We start from the raw sequence: 18660 nt of genomic DNA, 5'->3' as shown, positions 1-18660 counted from the left end.
ATTCCACTATGTAATGAATAAAGATTTGCAACTGAAATATTTCATTCAGTGATATCTAGGATGTGGTATTTCAGTGTTCCCTTTATTTTTTTGAGCAGTGTATATTATTGTGTGTAAATATACTAAGAGTTAGTTACAATTGGCGAAACAGATTGTTTTTACTGGAGAGCCTGACTTTAATTCGGTCTATAATTTGAGATCTCAGTGACTAAATTGGTGGTTGAAAGTTTTTGAACCCTTCACAATTTTCAATATTTCTGCATTAATTTGAACTGGACAACATCAAACTGTCACATAAGTCCTAAAAATGGATAAAGAGAAAAAAATAAAAAGAGGAGACAAAAATATTAGACTTTGTAATTTCTTAAATTATGAAAATGATTTAAGATTAGCAGATAATTTGAGGGTGATATTAGAATCTTGTGTTTTCAGTCGCTGGGATGACAATCAGGTTTGAGTGGGTGACCTGTTTATATTTAAGGAAAAGAAAACAATCAGAGTCTGATTTTCATAATGCGTATTTGTGGAATAAACAAAGGAAATTTCTGAGGACCTCAGAAGAAAAGTTGATGCTTCTAAGGCTGTAAAAGGTTGACATCCATCCCTAAACCAAGCCTTTCCCTAAGGCTATGTGCGCATCTTGCAGATTTTGATGCGTTTCCGTGGCGTTTTTGGATGCGCGGAATTGTATCAAATCTACAATGTAGTGCACAGTCAATGTGAATTTGAAATTTGTTGTGCACATTCTGCGGAAAGAAATGCGCAGAATCGCAGCTTTTTTTTCCGCAGCATGTCAATTCTTTTGGTGGATCTGCAGCGTTTCTGCACCCATTGACTTCCATTGAGTCAGGCACATCCGCAGCCAACCTGCAGATGTATAAAAGATCTGCGGTTTTGCTGTGGATGAAATGCTACAGATCGGGAGGAGGGAGCGTGTGGGCGGTGACTATGTGTGTGTATAGTGTGTGCGGGGGTCTGCGTGTATGTGTGTGCGCGGGTCTGTGTGTGCGCGTGTGTCCACGGGTCTGTGTAGGCATCCATTATCTGATAGGACTACTGCTCCCATCCGGCAATGAATGCTCACAATGACAGTATTGCCAATGATGGGAAAGTAGTCCCATCAGACAATGGCTGTGTTCAGTAGTAAAAAAAAGAACATATAACATACAGTACAGTACAGTACATAGAGATAACATACAACACATTACATAGAGTACATACTTACCAAACACCTAGTCCCCAAAGCCCTCGATTCTCCTGTACTAAAAATAACATAATAAACCAGCCTATACTTACCTTTCCGCCGTAATCCTGTCAGAGTGTCACTGGAGGCCCTATAGAGCAGTGACATCTCTTGATGTCACTGTTCTATAGGGGAGATTGTCGTGGGACACTCGTTATTAATTGTACTACGTCGGACAGGGAGTATACGGTTGTTTATTTTTTGCAAGAGAACGATGGCTTTGGGGAATTAGGTGTAGTTGTAAGTATGGTGAAGTTAAGAATATTAAAATACTTTTTTCTGGCTGTGTCTTTTTTAACTCTTTCACTACTATAGGAGTAGTAATGGATAGGTGTTTTATTGACAACTCTCAATTACTAACTGGGCGTGATGTCACCTTACAATACAAAGGTGACATTATCCCCTTATTTTCCCATATGCCACCGCTACAGGGCAGTGGGAAGAGAGAGGCTAAGTGCCGGAATTGGCGCATCTTAGAGATGCGCCATTTCTGGGGAGGCTGTGTACTGGTGCTTGTAGCCAGGGCCCCTTCTTAGGCTATGAATATCAGCTGTCTGCGTAGCCTTTCTGGCTATTAATTATAGGGGGACCCCTATTTTAATATCCAGTAAAGGCTATGTAGACAGCTGCAGGCTGATATTCATAGCCTGGGAAGATCCGTGGGTATTAACCCCTTCCTAGGCTATAAACATCGGCCCCATTCGCTGGCTTTCCCACTCTGGACTTGAAAATTGCGCAGGAGCCCACGCAATTTTTTATCCATTTTTTTTTTTTAAATTAAACAGATATTGTGTTTAAGTCCGTGGTTACACTTGCGAGAAACTCACACGATTGTCGCACCTAAATACCAGCCACTGCCGCCAGCACATGCGGTTGCATGTATTTCTATGCAGCTCACGCTCCGGTCCGACGGCCGGCGGAGGTGCCGAGTATTGAGGTGCGAGTTTCTCGCAAGTGTGACCCCGGCCAACGCAGATTTTGTGTGTGTGTGTGTGTGTGTGTGTGTGTGTCTTTATTTAACTCTTTATGTACCATTTTATTATGTTTATTACTAAAGATCGGGCTTGGTATTATCTATCTATCTATAGATATATAAACCAGGAGAATTTTAGGAGCAATTAGGGGACTGTTGGGGTATCCACACCCGGTCCAGGACTCACTTATTCCTGCTCTTGGTAAGCACGATTTACTCCCTGCTGTTGATATGATGTTCATATGATGGAATGGGTTGATAAACTACTGCAGGGCAACGTAGCTTGCTATTGATGTGCAACTTATGACTGCACTTGCACCTTATTAAATGCAATATTTGCACAAATTAATCAGGGATAATCGTTGGAGCCTGTACTGTATGCTCTCCTGCATTTAATCTTGTGATTTCTTTTTTTGATTGTTCTTATTTAGTATATAATTTTGTGACTTTTTTGTGAATAAAATTTTCTATTTTTATACCTAATTGCTCCTAAAATTCTCCTGGTTTATATATTTATATTCTGGAGTTGGTTTGTTTTTTGCCTGTCGGCATATGGGCTACCTTTAAGCCCTCAATGTGATAGTAATAACATGTCACTGAGGTTTTTGTGTTCACTATCTATAGATATATCTATCATCTATCTATCTATAAATCAATCTATCATCTATCTATCTATCTATAGATCTATCTATCTACCTATCTATCTATAGATCTATCTATCATCTATCTATCTATCTATAGATCTATCTATCTACCTATCTATCTATAGATCTATCTATCTATCTATCTATCTATCTATCTATCTCTGTGTGTGTAAACATTCTTCAATGGAGTATGTGAATGAAGAGGTTGGACAAGAAATTACATTACAATTCTTTTTTTTTTTTTGTTCAATAATAGATTTTTATGTCGCTTTAAAAAACGCATGCAAATCTGCATGAAAAAAATGCATGAAAATTCACATCAAAAACACAAGGATTTTCACCTGCATTTTCTGCCATGAGATGCAGAATCTGCACAGAAAATTCCACAGGCAAATCCGCATCCTGTGCACATTCCCTAAGAGTTTGGATTCCAACGAGCCACAGTCAGATTGTGTACAAATGGATAAAATTCAAGACCATTATTATATTCCCCAGAAATGGTCGAACAATATAGCTCATTCCAAGAGCAAGGCATACAGTGGGGCAAAAAAGTATTTAGTCATTCAGCAATAGTGCAAGTTCCACCACTTAAAAAGATGAAAGGCGTCTGTAATTTACATCATAGGTAGACCTCAACTATGGGAGACAAACTGAGAAAAAAAAATCCAGAAAATCACATTGTCTGTTTTTTTTATCATTTTATTTGCATATTATGGTGGAAAATAAGTATTTGGTCAGAAACAAAATTTAATCTCAATACTTTGTAATATATCCTTTGTTGGCAATGACAGAGGTCAAACGTTTTCTGTAAGTCTTCACAAGGTTGCCACACACTGTTGTTGGTATGTTGGCCCATTCCTCCATGCAGATCTCCTCTAGAGCAGTGATCTTTTTGGCTTTTCGCTTGGCAACACGGACTTTCAACTCCCTCCAAAGGTTTTCTATAGGGTTGAGATCTGGAGACTGGCTAGGCAACTCCAGGACCTTGAAATGCTTCTTACGAAGCCACTCCTTCGTTGCCCTGGCGGTGTGCTTTGGATCATTGTCATGTTGAAAGACCCAGCCACGTTTCATCTTCAATGCCCTTGCTGATGGAAGGAGGTTTGCACTCAAAATCTCACGATACATGGCCCCATTCATTCTTTCATGTACCCGGATCAGTCGTCCTGGCCCCTTTGCAGAGAAACAGCCCCAAAGCATGATGTTTCCACCACCATGCTTTACAGTAGGTATGGTGTTTGATGGATGCAACTCAGTATTCTTTTTCCTCCAAACACGACAAGTTGTGTTTCTACCAAACAGTTCCAGTTTAGTTTCATCAGACCATAGGACATTCTCCCAAAACTCCTCTGGATCATCCAAATGCTCTCTAGCAAACTTCAGATGAGCCCGGACATGTACTGGCTTAAGCAGTGGGACACGTCTGGCACTGCAGGATCTGAGTCCATGGTGGCGTAGTGTGTTACTTATGGTAGGCCTTGTTACATTGGTCCCAGCTCTCTGCAGTTCATTCACTAGGTCCCCCCGCGTGGTTCTGGGATTTTTGCTCACCGTTCTTGTGATCATTCTGACCCCACGGGGTGGGATTTTGCGTGGAGCCCCAGATCGAGGGAGATTATCAGTGGTCTTGAATGTCCTCCATTTTCTAATTATTGCTCCCACTGTTGATTTCTTCACTCCAAGCTGGTTGGCTATTGCAGATTCAGTCTTCCCAGCCTGGTGCAGGGCTACAATTTTGTTTCTGGTGTCCTTTGACAGCTCTTTGGTCTTCACCATAGTGGAGTTTGGAGTCAGACTGTTTGAGGGTGTGCACAGGTGTCTTTTTATACTGATAACAAGTTTAAACAGGTGCCATTACTACAGGTAATGAGTGGAGGAAAGAGGAGACTCTTAAAGAAGAAGTTACAGGTCTGTGAGAGCCAGAAATCTTGATTGTTTGTTTCTGACCAAATACTTATTTTCCACCATAATATGCAAATAAAATGATAAAAAAACAGACAATGTGATCTTCTGTATTTTTTTTTTCTCAGTTTGTCTCCCATAGTTGAGGTCTACCTATGATGTAAATTACAGACGCCTCTCATCTTTTTAAGTGGTGGAACTTGCACTATTGCTGAATGACTAAATACTTTTTTGCCCCACTGTATATATAGCCTGCAAGATTATGAAGGAACCCAAAGTAAATTCTAAGTAACTAAAGGCCTTCTTCACTATACCTAATATTAATGTTCATGAGCCACTATCAGGAGGATAGTGAACAACAGTGGTGTACAAGGCAGGATTGCAGGGAGAAAGCCACTGTTCTCCTAAAAGAACATTGTTACCCGTGTACAGTTTTCTAAAATTCACCTGAATAAGCAAGAAGGCTATTGGAACAATATTTTGTGGACGGATGAGAAGAAAATAGACCTTATGAGTTTAAATTAGAAGCTGTCACGATTCCACCTTTTTGTGTGTCTGGTTGCAATATATTACTGTCTGCCATCCAATTTTAGAGCAGGAGCATGCTGAGCTGTCAGTATTTGATGGACAGCTCATCTGCCCAATGGAGTGCTGGGGCTTGCTGAGCTGTCAGTGTCTTGAATGACAGTTTACCCGTCCAATCGGAGTGAGGGTGTTGCCTGAGCTTTATCCATGTGTCTCCTGTTCGGGTAATTACCTGGCTATTTGGCCAGCTCTCTGCCTCAGACTAGTGTCAGTTGTTGCTTTTTGCTCACTGGAGTATGCCTTGTTTCATTGTGCTCAATGCTGTGATCTACTGGTGCCTGACCTAGGACCGCGCTCCGACCATCCATTTGCTTTGACCCTTTGCTTGATCCGCTCTCTTCCTGATTTTGTACCCTGGAACGTGACCTGACTATTCTTTTGTATCACCCATTTGTCTATTGTATACCCTTGTGTCTTCTGACCTCAAACCTTTTGATTACCCAGCCTGGTTTGTGCGTAAGTGGTGACTAGCGACACAGATGCATTATGTTTGGAGAACAAAAAATTACTGCATAAAAACCTCCTATGATCTGTGAAGGCGATGGTAGTATCATGCTCTGGGTTTGTTTTCCTGAATCTGGGACAGAATGACTTGCCATTCCTGATGGAACCGTGAATTATACCAGAATTATACCAGAAAGCTCTAAAAGAAAATGTCAGAACGCCTGTTCATAAACTGAATGTCGAGAAAACGTGAGTTATGTAGCAAGACAATGACCCAAACCACACAAGTTGTACAGTAAAAAAAAGACCATACTATGCGTCTAATACACACCTAGAAGATGCATGGCAACTCAGGTGCCAGGGTCTGGGTGAGATTATTACCTTGGCACCACTTATACCACTGACATCAGGTGTCATTGTCTAGCCTGTTCCATATAAGATACATTCTTGACCTCTATTACAACAGTGGATTTATATCTCTCAAGCTTGATGAAATGCTAATTTAGTTTGCTTTCATTGATTCTGAATTACCGCTGGCGGACAAGAAAACAAAACTCATAGCTGTTATTTCTTTTCGCTTTATTATAACTTGTGTATTCTGTGTCTCTCTTATAGGAGAAGAGCTTTGCACTGGACTTATATCCGGGTGTTCCCTGGACTGTCCCTATGGCTTCCAGACTCACTTCCACAACTGTGAGATCTGCCAGTGCCGACCAAGACCCAAAAAGTGCAAGCCCGTGGTCTGCGACAAATACTGTCCGATTGGCTACCTGTAAGTATTCCTGGTGCTTTGTCACTGTTGAGGAAATGTTAGTCTCATAAAAACTCGTAAAACTCTAGGATATGTCTCCCCGAAGCCCTGCAGCATGAAATAGTATTCTGAGACAGAAACGCACTGCATTTTAATAAATGTGCTGTCTGGCAGAAGCGTCCGCAACCTCCGCATGTGCATATTTCTGCTAGAACAACTTCATTTATTACATTTATAGTCCATCCCCGGCTATGCTGAGATGCTTAATCAGTGGTCAGTGGCATCAGTGGTCCCCAATGGCTGCGCTGTGTACATATGTATTACCCTGTCAGAACATCCTAATGTATTCTTATCCAGGGAGCCCGGGCAGACTGTAACGTATTGGTTACACCTGCCAGTCACTCAGCCATTCTGTTGTCAGTGGAAATTAAAATACCTGGTGGTATTATGCGCTTGTAGAAAGCAGTGTTTTTCCTGTTTTAATGACTTCTCCTTCATGCATATTTCAAGCCTGATACATTTCGTAATAATTTTTTAATGTGAATAAAAAAAAATACTAGCAGTAAATTTATATTACTTATTTATTGAAATAATTAAAATGGATTGCATGTGCTGTAAACATTACGAACCAGTCACATAGTAACTCGCTTATAAAACCGACATCATTAATATTACATTACTGTCAGAACAAATAAAGGTTTTTTTTTCCAGCCATAAAAATAATCTTGAAATAGTAATATAATATAAAATATATAATTTTATAAAATAAAAAAGAAAGTCTTACTCACCTTGCCGATCCTCCATTGACCCAGTTCAGAGACTTCCCGGTCCCATGCCAGAGCTCGAAAGCATTGGAATCGGAGCAGCCGGGATTATAATATTCTAACCTGTCTGCTCTTTTTTTATATACAGTTGGTCAACTAGTTTAAAGCAAATTATTGGAACATGGCGACTGTCATCTTACCAGCCTCCTAATGAGAGAAGGTGTCCTTCACTCAATGGAGATAGACAGTGTTAGAGTTTTGTGTTTCCCCAGTAATCTAATACATCTTTCTTTGAAATGCCTGATGGTCGTATAAAGAGACAGATTAGGCCACCACGGTGTCATCGGGTATCAAAATCCTCCAATAGGTCCAGGGCCTGGCGCAAAAATGGGACCTAAGGGTCCATAAAAAGACAACTTAATAGCTGAAATTGGAGATTCATACTTGAAGTTTGGCTTGGTTTAGTGTATACACTGGGTAAATTTCCTGATGTACAGTTGTGCTCAAAAGTTTACATACCTGGCAAAATTTTTGCTTTCTTGGCCTTTTTTCAGAGAATATGAACGATAACACCAAAAGTTTTTCTCCACTCATGGTTAGTGGTTGGGTGAAGCCATTTATTGTCAAACTACTGTGTTTTCTCTTTTTAAATCATAATGACAACCCAAAACATCCAAATGACCCTGATCAAAAGTTCACACACCCTGGTGATTTTGACCTGATAACATGCGCAGAAGTTGACATATGGGTTTGAATGGCCACTAAAGGTAACATCCTCACCTGCGACCTGTTTGCTTGTAATCAGTGTGTGCATAAAAGCCGAGTGAGTTTCTGGGATCCAGACAGACTCTTGCATCTTTCATCCAGCCACTGATGTTTCTGGATTGTGAGTCATGGGGAAAGCAAAAGAATTGTCAACAGATCTACGGGAAAAGGTAGCTGAACTGTATCAGACAGGAAAGGGATACAAAAAACTGTGTAAGTGGAGGCTGTGATGAATGTCTAACGGTATGCTGTAATAGTCCTTACTTTATTGTGGCATCACATCAAATTAGCAAAATAGCAGGGAGAAACTGTGGTTCCATACGACGACGGCCGTTTCACGCTGATTGCGCTTCAACGGGTCTTAATCATTAAGACCCGTTGAAGCGCAATCAGCGCGAAACAGCCGTCGTCGTATGGAACCACAGTTTCTCCCTGCTATTTTGCTACTTTGATGTGATGCCACGATAAAGTAAGGACTATTACAGCGGATGGTGAGTGCTTTCTTCTCTTATACGAATTTACCTATGGAAAAGCTTCTTTCTTTTTTCTGAATAAGCACCCGATTACTGCTTTGGCATGTGTACGCTTCTCCAGCTGGACAGGTGTGGCGGTTTGGACTGATTGTGCGATACACTGTTTTTCCTCTCATGTTTAAAAATGTCTAACGGTATGTTCACATGTCACATGTTTTTGCCCTGAAGCACGCAGCATTTTACTGTCCCCGCCAAGTGAAAGAGAATTCTGATATCTCATGCACACAATGTAATTTTTTTCCTTGCAGATTTGAAGCAGTGTCAGATCTGCAGCATGTCAAGTCTTTCAGCTTTTTTTGCAGCATTTTTCACCCATTTTATTGACTGAGGTAAAACACTCATCATTTTCCTGCCAAGAGACACATTTTTGATGCAGGAATGTTTGCAGCAAATATTTAATATGTGTACCTACTATAAGGCTGTGTGCACATGATGAGTTTTTGAAACTGCGTATTTTTGTAAAAAAGCGCAGTGTCTTACCGTTCCAGCAAAATGGATGGGATTTATAGAAATCTGAGTTAGATGAGGAAAATCTGCAGTTAAAAAACGCAGAAACGTTTTTAGTGTAATCCTTACATGACTGTATCGATAAAGTTTTTTCAAAGCCAAGTACCAAGAAATACCAAAAACAAAGCATGACATAATAACAAGAGACAAAAAACGCCGCGTCAAACACGTGATAAGAACGCATGTAAATGAAAAGCACTCAGAAACATAAGGCCACTTTCACACAACCTTATTTAATTAAGGCGATGTGCAAACGTTCAGTATTTGGTCAGTATTTTACCTCAGTATATGTAAGACAAAACCAGGAACAATTAGAGGAAAAGTATAATAGTAACATATGCACCACTTCTGTATTTATCACCCACACCTGGTTTTGGCTTACAAATACTGAGGTAAAATACTGACAAAATACTGAACATGTGCACATCGCCTTAATTAAATAAGGTTGTGTGCTTTTTTTTGTACCACGTGCACACATTATTTGGTGAGTTTTTTGCACTGGAAAGGGATGAGCAGAACCGTGGTTGTTCGACTGCTCTTTAGTCCAAATTCAGGCCGGGTACCAGAACTGTAGCTGAACCCGAACCCCATCGAAATCAGTGGAGTCCTGAACTGGAAAAAATCCCAATCTCTATCCCTTCATGGTGAAGTCCGTGTTCGGAATTCATCACTAGGTGTCCGTTTCGAACCCTGAACTTTACAGTTCGGGTTTGTCATCTCTAGTATTGGAGTGAGGATATATTGTATTTTTTTCTGTACACTGACCTATACGAGTCAGACAGCGCCTAAAAGGACTCTCATTTTTGGCACTAGAGCCCCATCCTCATGCTTAGAGTATGCATTGGGAGCTTTTCTAGTGTACACAAGCCAAGTAGGGCCAAAACGTGATGTGACCTGGGCCATAGCTGTATATACTTAGGCTGCTGTTAGATTGCTGGTATCGTAGCAATAGCACAGAAATCCCATAGAAATGAAGGTCAATGCATGCTGGATTCTTTGCAATAAATATTTGAATGAAGGTTCCACTTCTACTGCAACGTTGCCTTCCTTCTACCTGTAGCTGAATATTTATGTGTGAGGTGTACTGTAGTGCTTTCATTAGTTCCAAGTGTTGGACTTTCACCTTTTCTTGTTATTTTTGGACATGACATAGACATATAGACACTATCAATGAGGTTCATTATTACACATGAAAACCTCTTACCCACATGGAGGAATGCATTCCCTTTAATGACACTGCGCTGGGCTTTACCACTGCTATTAGCACATGCCTTATATCACATATATGAGATAATGAGCATTAGGTGCAGCGTATTTTCTATTGCAAAAATAGGATTTTACATTAGAAGGAGAGCAGATACAATTTCATTCCTGGACAAATGTTAGACGGACCTTTTCTTGGCTTGATATGAATGATAACTTGCAGTTCATTTTATGTTGTTTTTTTTTCCTGCGATATGATTTCCAGTCTGTACTTCGTAAAAACCCTTCACAATGTAATGACAGACATACCTTGTTAGCAGATGCAATGAAGAGATAGCTTTCTACCCAGCTGTCCAACAATTTAACCATTTTCTTCCAAATCTTGCTCTGCTTCACAAAGGTCAGGGCATTTGTACATCAGCTCTGGACGATATTCAGGCTTTACAAGTAGGTCATAAATGTAGGTTGGACGGTGGGTCCACAGCTATCAAGACATGGTGGAACATGATGGAGGAGCCTGGATAGTTTTACTTAACTTCCTAAATGCCCTTTAGAAACTGTTCAGATGAGAGATTTTTATGCAAGCTGATTTGGTTTGAAAGTGTGCATTTAAATTCTTGAATGTCTTCCTCACTAGCGGGGTCCTCACCGAGGAAGGAGGTTGACCGGAATAGATAAGAGTCGCAGATACGTGCTGTCAAAGGCTTGCACAGCATGGCAAAGTGATTCCAAATATCTACACTTGGCACCGCAAACAATAGTCCTTCTTCTTGGCATGTTGCTGAGGGCATTAAAGACTTGTATAAATCTGTGATTTTTCTTCCCCCATAATCTGTTTTTATCTTTCTGTGATAAGTTTTCTGGAAGAGCCGGGGCAGCAGAGGAATCCGCACTATATTCATGAACGTGCTATGGATATGTAATTGAGGAATACGCTTACAGCAATGTGTCATCACATAAAGCGCCCTATTTCCAGCCATAAAGGCGCTGAAGAAAATAGTCTACCATTAGCTATCATTAGACTGGAGAGCATTATGACTTTGCTGGCTGATACAATATATTGTCCCGGCTCTTGAGTGCTCGCTGCCCAGCCTGGGTCACGTTATTCCCCTGCCAGTTCTGTGAAAATCGGCCTCTCTCAGAGTAGAGTAATTTAATTTCAGTAGATTGTGTGAAGCAGCGAAGATCAGAAACTTTTCAAAAGGATTTTGAAATATTGTTTCACACTTCTCATTTAGTCAGGCTTTATAGAAAATGTATTTTTTTTTTCCTGGGCTGGTACATTATTTCAATCAAGTACATCTATCCCATTTTCCAATTTAGTTGACAGTGTGGTTTGGTTCTTTTTACCTGATGGCTTGCAAGCTAGAGTTGGCCCCATAATTGTTTTTTGTTTGCGAAAACCACTGAAGAATATATTGAATGACTTAACAATAGGACCAAGAAAGCACAAAGTAAATGTGTCTGATATTACCAGGCCTTTAGATGATAACTATTTCAACGGAAGATGACTTTTTAATTGAAGAGCTGATAAAAAAACAAAAAACTACATACAAAGACAATAAAGTTTAGATGTGAATCATCTCAATCAGATTTCTACAGTTCATCACCCATGTTAGCGAAGTAGTGGAACTGTTGAATAACTTGTTGAATAACTGGGATTTTATTCACATAGGGCACCTTGTATACATGAGGCTTTGCTGACAGACTGACGGATTTCCTAGTAATTATTCAAGGAAGGCAGTACACCTAGAGGAAAAGTCTCTTTGGATCTCAATACCTGTATTAAACTAATGGCACATTACAGACTCTAACATGATTTTCTTGTCTGCAATGCTGATGACTGGTGACCAGTGTATCACTGTGCTGAACATTATTGCTGAATGGCTTACCACTTATAATAAAAGCAAGGGTTGGCATACTGTGTGTACAAATCGCAGTATGCTTCCTGTGTGATAATGCCAGACGCTACTGTGTTCATCATTTCCCCATGTAGACTGTGCGGAGCGGCCACCTGGTTTTATCTCCCTATGGAGACAAGGTCACTCCAGGCATTTGAATGTGCCCTCTAGGAGCTTATGTTTCTGGGATTCAAAGTCAGGACCTCTAGGAAAGAAAGCCTCTTCTGGGCCTTACACAGGACTCAAACTCAAGATGTTTAGCTGGGAAGGCAAAAAATATTAACAATGAGCCACAGGCTGCATTGTAACATGCAAGAGAATTTTTTTTGTCTAAAGATCTAAATCGTATTCATCTTTAGAGGCATAATGCACTCATACATAGAGATACCTCTGCATACCTGTACATTAGTGGTGAAAAAAGCTGAAAAATAAAAGTAGGGATTACTTTTTCTGATAAAGTAACTAAAAAATAATGAAAAACAATTAAAACAATTTTTTTTTTAACTTTTTAAAAATAAATTTTGCAAACTGGTAAGCTGAATGGAAATATGCTGGTGTACATGTGTTTACTATGTTTGTGTGTTATATGTTAAAGCATCTGCAGTGAGTTAAAATCTATATATATATATATACAGTATATGTATGTATGTATATATATATATATATATATATATATATATATATATATATATATATATATATATATACGTATACATTGCACTAAGTTTCCTTGGCTAAGTAGTGCATCTTCAGTCCTTTTCTTGTTGTTTCTTTAAAAGAGCTTCATCAGCACATTTTGAAACCCCAGTCTGCTCTGAAATCCTTGACTGGGAGAGATCTTGCTGATGCAGTATAACTACCTTGGTCCTGTTGCTGTGATCATCCTTACTATTGTGTACCTTTGTAGAGTTTGGCTGTTTTAAACCCCCTATGCATCTTTATCAGTTAATGACTGTGTTTAAAGCTTCACATGTTTTGTATAATTGGTTACTCATACACATGACTGTTAATCTTGCAAAATCCCTGATTTTGATTGGTACAACTTCCCCGACAAGTTTCTTGAAAAAATGTGTACAAGTCTATCTAGAATAATTATTTTATTTGTATTATAATATTTAGTTTATTCACTATTTTTGAAATAATTTTTGCTTTGCTGCATTTTTTGTACACCTGCTTAAAAATTTGCAAAGTACTGCTCCAAAGTTTTACAGGTCAAAGTTGACATCCTTGTGCCAAGGGTAAAAAATATGAATGATATTCAATGAAAAGAATTGCTGTAGAGATAGATAGATAGACATTTCCAATTTTTTCTCCCCAGATGTCGGTAACAACCCATCCAGTCCACACAGGCAAATAAATCAAACCATAGATGTCGATAAATTAAGTTATGTGTAATAATAAAAAATGACACATGGAAAAAGTATTAAACACGCTTACTGAAATGTATTAATACATTGTACATAACTTTGTTGGTGATGACAGTTTCAAAACGCCTCCAGTATGGAGTAACTAGTCACATGTATTTCTCAGGTGTGATTTTGTCCCATTCTTCCACACAAACAGTCTCCACATCCTGATGGTCTCGTTGGGTCCTTCTATGAACTCTGAACATTCTATTGTTTTCAGGTCAGGTGACTAGCTGGGCCATTCTATCAGCTTTATTTTCTTTCTCTGAAACCCATTGAGAGTTTCCTTGGCTGTGTGTTTTGTCTTACTGAAATGTCCACCCTCGTTTCATCTTCATCATTATACATACTCCCTTCCAGAGCCTGTCCAGTGGGCATGGCCTCGCACCATACACATGTGCATAGAGTAAGGCTGCGCCCATTGGATGGGCTCTGGCCGGCAGTATGTAAAACACATACATACCCTCCGGTCCCAGGTCAGAAACCGGCGAATCCCCGCAGCGCACAATGCATGTTCTGGGGGGTTTCATAAGTCTACAGTCACACAGAGCGACGACAGACTTTTCAATTAGGACCAGACAGCCCCTTTAATTTATGGATATCTATGGTTTGATTTCCTTGCCTGTGTGGATTGGATGGGTTGTTTCTGACCTCTGGTGAGACTTTCATATCAATAGCACCTTTAGAAATATATTTGGTGACGTGTAGTGATGAGCGAGCATACTCGGTAATGCTCGGTACTCACCCGAGCATCGCTATACTCGCAGTAGTCGGCGAGTACTCACAAGAAGTGCAATGTTTGGAAAGATGCTGAGGGAGTACCTTGCTGACCGTACCAAAGTCCTCCGTGATTCCTCTGTGCCTTTTAATTATTGGGTATCCAAGCTGGATACATGGCATGAACTGGCTCTCTATGCCTTGGAGGTCCTGGCCTGCCCTGCTGCTAGTGTTTTGTCAGAGTGGGTTTTTAGTGCCGTTGGTGGAATTATAACAGATAAGCGCCTCCACCTGTCAACTGAAAATGCTGACAGGATCACTTTTATAAAAATTAACATGGATTGGGCCAAACTTCTGTACACCACCGAATGATAACAGCGAAACATAACCTCCAATACAGTGTCTTTTTTTGGGAGGTATACTCCCATGCACCTCTTCACACCCACACATGGGTATACGCTTCTTGATTTTGGCTATTTGGTGTTATCCTTCTCCTCATTCTCATCATACACCACCATTAGAACACCAGGGTGAACGTGTTCTCTGATGCTACAGCCACTCTAGTTTTTTGCAAGGGTGTTTATGATGCCCGTAAAAAAAATTTTGGGAAAAAAGCTCATGTGTACCCCCCAGGGGGAAATGTTTGTCAGCCCATACACTTAGTTTATGGGTATTGCAAGTATAGGAGACCCTCTCCTTTAAATTGGGAAAAGATTCATAGGAGGACATCCTTCACATCTCTTCAGACATCACCACTAGAACACCAGGGTGAATGTGTTCCGTGATGCAACAGCCACTCTAGTTTTTGGCAAGGGTATTTATAATGCCTGTGATTTTTTTTTTTTTTTAAAGCTCACGTGTACCCCCAATGGGGAAATGTTTGTCAGCCCATACACTTAGTGTGTGGGCATTACAAGTATAGGAGACCTGCTCCTTTAAATTGGGAAAAGATTCATAGGAGGACATCCTTCACGTCTCTTCAGACACCAACCCCACCACTAGAACACTAGGGTCAACGTATTCCGTGATGCAACAGCCCCTCTAGTTTTTGGCAAGGGTGTTTATGATGCCCGTAAAAAAAAATGTGTAACCTCCAGGGGAAAATGTTTGTCAGCCCATACACTTAGTGTATGGGCATTCCAAGTATTGGAGACCCGCTCTGTTATAATGGGAACATTTTTTTATGAGACCATCCTCCACATCTCTTTCAAGGGGCATTTTAGTGCCTCCTAATTTTTTGCAGGCCTTGCATTCACTGCATAGGCAAACACTATGGGAGACCCACTTCCTAATAATGGGAACATTGTTTTCAGAAGTCCTACCTCTACGTCTCTTCCAAGGCTTACTGGGGTGCGTGTGAATTTGGTGTAGGGCAGGCCTTGCATTCAATGCATAAGCAAACAGTATGGCAGTACCGAAAGAATAATGTGAACTTGGTTTTCCTGTGGCCATCCAGTACGTGGGTTCAAAGGCTTATTGGGGTGCATGTAACTTTGGGATAGGGCAGGCCTTGCATTCAATGCATAGGCAAACGGTATGGCAGTACCAAATGAATAATATGAACTTGGTTTTTATGTGGCCATCCACTACGTCGTTTCAAAGGGTTATTGGGGTGCCTGTAACTTTGGGGGAAGGCAGGCCTTGCATTCATTGCATAGGCAAACACTATGGGACACCCACTTTCTTATAATGGGAACATTTTTTCAGGAGGCCCTCCTGTATGTCTCGTGAAAGGTGTATTGGTGTGCGTCCTAATTTTTGGCAGCACAGCCACTCACTGCATAGACTATAACAGTATAGGAGACCCACTCTTTAATAATGGCCTTTTAAGAATATTAATGCCGCCTGATGACCCTATAAAAATAGTCTCTGTGACTTTGAGTCCCTCCTTCATAAATGAAACAAGATGGGTCTGCTTATGTGTCACACACCACATGGCCAGCTAGGGTTGTTCAATGTTACAAAGACATTTCCCAGTGAATGCATTTGTATTGATTGAAAGCAATGCTAAAGTTGAAAAACTCATCATAAACATTACGTGTGAACATAGCCCAAGTAGTGGAAGTACAACATTTTTTTTTTTTTTTTTTTTTTGGGGGGGGGGGGGGGTTCTTTATTTTGCTTTACATACAAATTATTACCCTGGAAAGGATGTTACTTAACATAGTTCCCATGAAAACCCATTTTGGTTTCGTTTCTGTATATTTTAGTGTGTGCATGGAAAAATGGCGTCAAACTCTGACAACATTGGTCACAGCTGTGACCTAGGAGTCAGAAATGCTTCCAGGGGTCTTCCTCATGATGTTCCCTTATCATTTGAGCACTGTTTCCATTGATTTCAGATGTTTTTAGACCTTAAAAGAACCCTGGGGGGATTGCAGCAAAAATGCTCGGGTTTCCCATAGACTTACATTGGGCTCGTTGCTCGGGTCGAGTACGCGAGTATTCTAATTTGCTCGTCCCGAACAACGAGCGCCCGAGCATTTTAGTGCTCGGCCATCACTAGTGACGTGTTCAATACTTATTTCACCCACTGTAGATAGATGGATACGGCTGATTTTTTGGGGGATAGTTTTATGTGCATTTTTTCCTTGAAGCTTGAAAACAGAGTATCACAGTATAATATTGCATGCAGCCTTTTAAATAAGCAGATAAAAGTCTCATGACCACTGGCCATTGCTTGCTAGCACCTCTTGGCTCGTCTCTCCGCTCTCTGCTGCATGGAAATTGGTACTTTATAAAAAAAAAGCCACTGTGACTCAGTAATGATCCCAAGTTGTCATGTAGCAATGTACATTCTCATATGTACCTGCATCACTAATACTTCTTGATGGTTATCAAAAAGTTGATGATCATGATTAAGCAATTAATAAATTATTCACTTTAGCATAGGCCATTGACTAATTAATTCCTTTGCCTCCAGGTAATTTCATGTTGTGAGCAGATTATTTTCTATTATAAACTAAACTGTTGGTTTTTCTCATTTGCAAAAAAATGTTTTAATGGTTCTAGTGCAAAAGAAACTGTATGTTATTACAGGGTTCATGTATTTTTATCATCTGTTCAAATATTTAAATGTGAAGAAATGTACTTTAATGATGTAACCATTAAGGCATAGAATCACCCAAATAAATGAATAGTAAACTCGGCTCATGTATTAGGGAATTGATTGCCCTTCCCAATATACTCCTTTTATCAGGATGTTCTTTTGGGTCCATGTCGGGGGTCATTGTTGTCCAGTAACATTATGACTTTGTTAAATTTCAGGCGATCGTTGCATAATCTGTAATAATGATGATGATGATGATAATAATATATTGTGTAACTGGATAAGATAGAACAGAATGAATAATCAAAATGATCCATTACACTGTGTGCAGAATTATTAGGCAAGTTGTATTTTGATCACATGATACTTTTTATACATGTTGTCCTACTCCAAGCTGTTCAGGCTTGAGAGCCAACTACCAATTAAGTAAATCAGGTGATGTGCATCTCTGTAATGAGGAGGGGTGTTGTCTAATGACATCAAAACCCTACATAAGGTGTGTTTAATTATTAGGCAACTTCCTTTCCTTTGGCAAAATGGGTCAGAAGAGAGATTTGACGGGCTCTGAAAAGTCCAAAATTGTGATATGTCTTGCAGAGGGATGCAGCAGTCTTGAAATTGCCAAACTTTTGAAGCGTGATAACTGAAAAATCAAGCATTTCATGGCAAATAGCCAACAGGGTCACAAGAAGCGTGTTGGGCAAAAAAGGCGCAAAATAACTTCCCATGAATTGAGGAAAATCAACCGTGAAGCTGCCAAGATGCCATTTGCCACCAGCTTTGCCATATTTCAGAGCTGCAACGTTACTGGAGTAACAAAAAGCACAAGGTGTGCGATACTCAGGGACATGGCCAAGGTAAGGAAGGCTGAAAAACGACCACCTTTGAACAAGAAACATAAGATAATAAGTCAAGACTGGGCCAAGAAATATCTTAAGACTGACTTTTCAAAGGTTTTATGGACTGATGAAATGAGAGTGACTCTTGATGGGCCAGATGGATGGGCCAGAGACTGGATCAGTAAAGGGCAGAGAGCTCCACTCCGACTCAGATGCCAGCAAGGTGGAGGTGGGGTACTGGTATGGGCTGGTATCATCAAAGATGAACTTGTGGGACCTTTTCGGGTTGAGGATGGAGTGAAGCTCAACTCCCAGACCTACTGCCAGTTTCTGTAAGACCACTTCTTCAAGCAGTGGTACAGGAAGAAGTCGGTATCGTTCAAGAAAAACATGATTTTCATGCAGGACAATGCTCCATCACATGCCTCCAACTA

General features: G+C 40.2%; 1 protein-coding gene across 1 annotated transcript in view; it reads left to right on the top strand.

Moving 5' to 3' along the window:
* The window catches only part of CRIM1 (cysteine rich transmembrane BMP regulator 1), a 957989-nt gene that overhangs the window by 808246 nt on the left and 131083 nt on the right, over window positions 1-18660 (top strand). Inside the window, exon 9 of the mRNA XM_077283003.1 lies at window positions 6407-6563. Within this exon, the coding sequence (XP_077139118.1) occupies window positions 6407-6563 (157 nt within the window). The remainder of the gene's footprint in view (window positions 1-6406; window positions 6564-18660) is intronic.

The sequence above is a fragment of the Ranitomeya variabilis genome, chromosome 2, assembly GCF_051348905.1.
Source record: "Ranitomeya variabilis isolate aRanVar5 chromosome 2, aRanVar5.hap1, whole genome shotgun sequence".
In the NCBI taxonomy this organism is placed as follows: domain Eukaryota; kingdom Metazoa; phylum Chordata; class Amphibia; order Anura; family Dendrobatidae; genus Ranitomeya; species Ranitomeya variabilis.
This window is presented reverse-complemented; position numbering and strand designations above follow the sequence as displayed.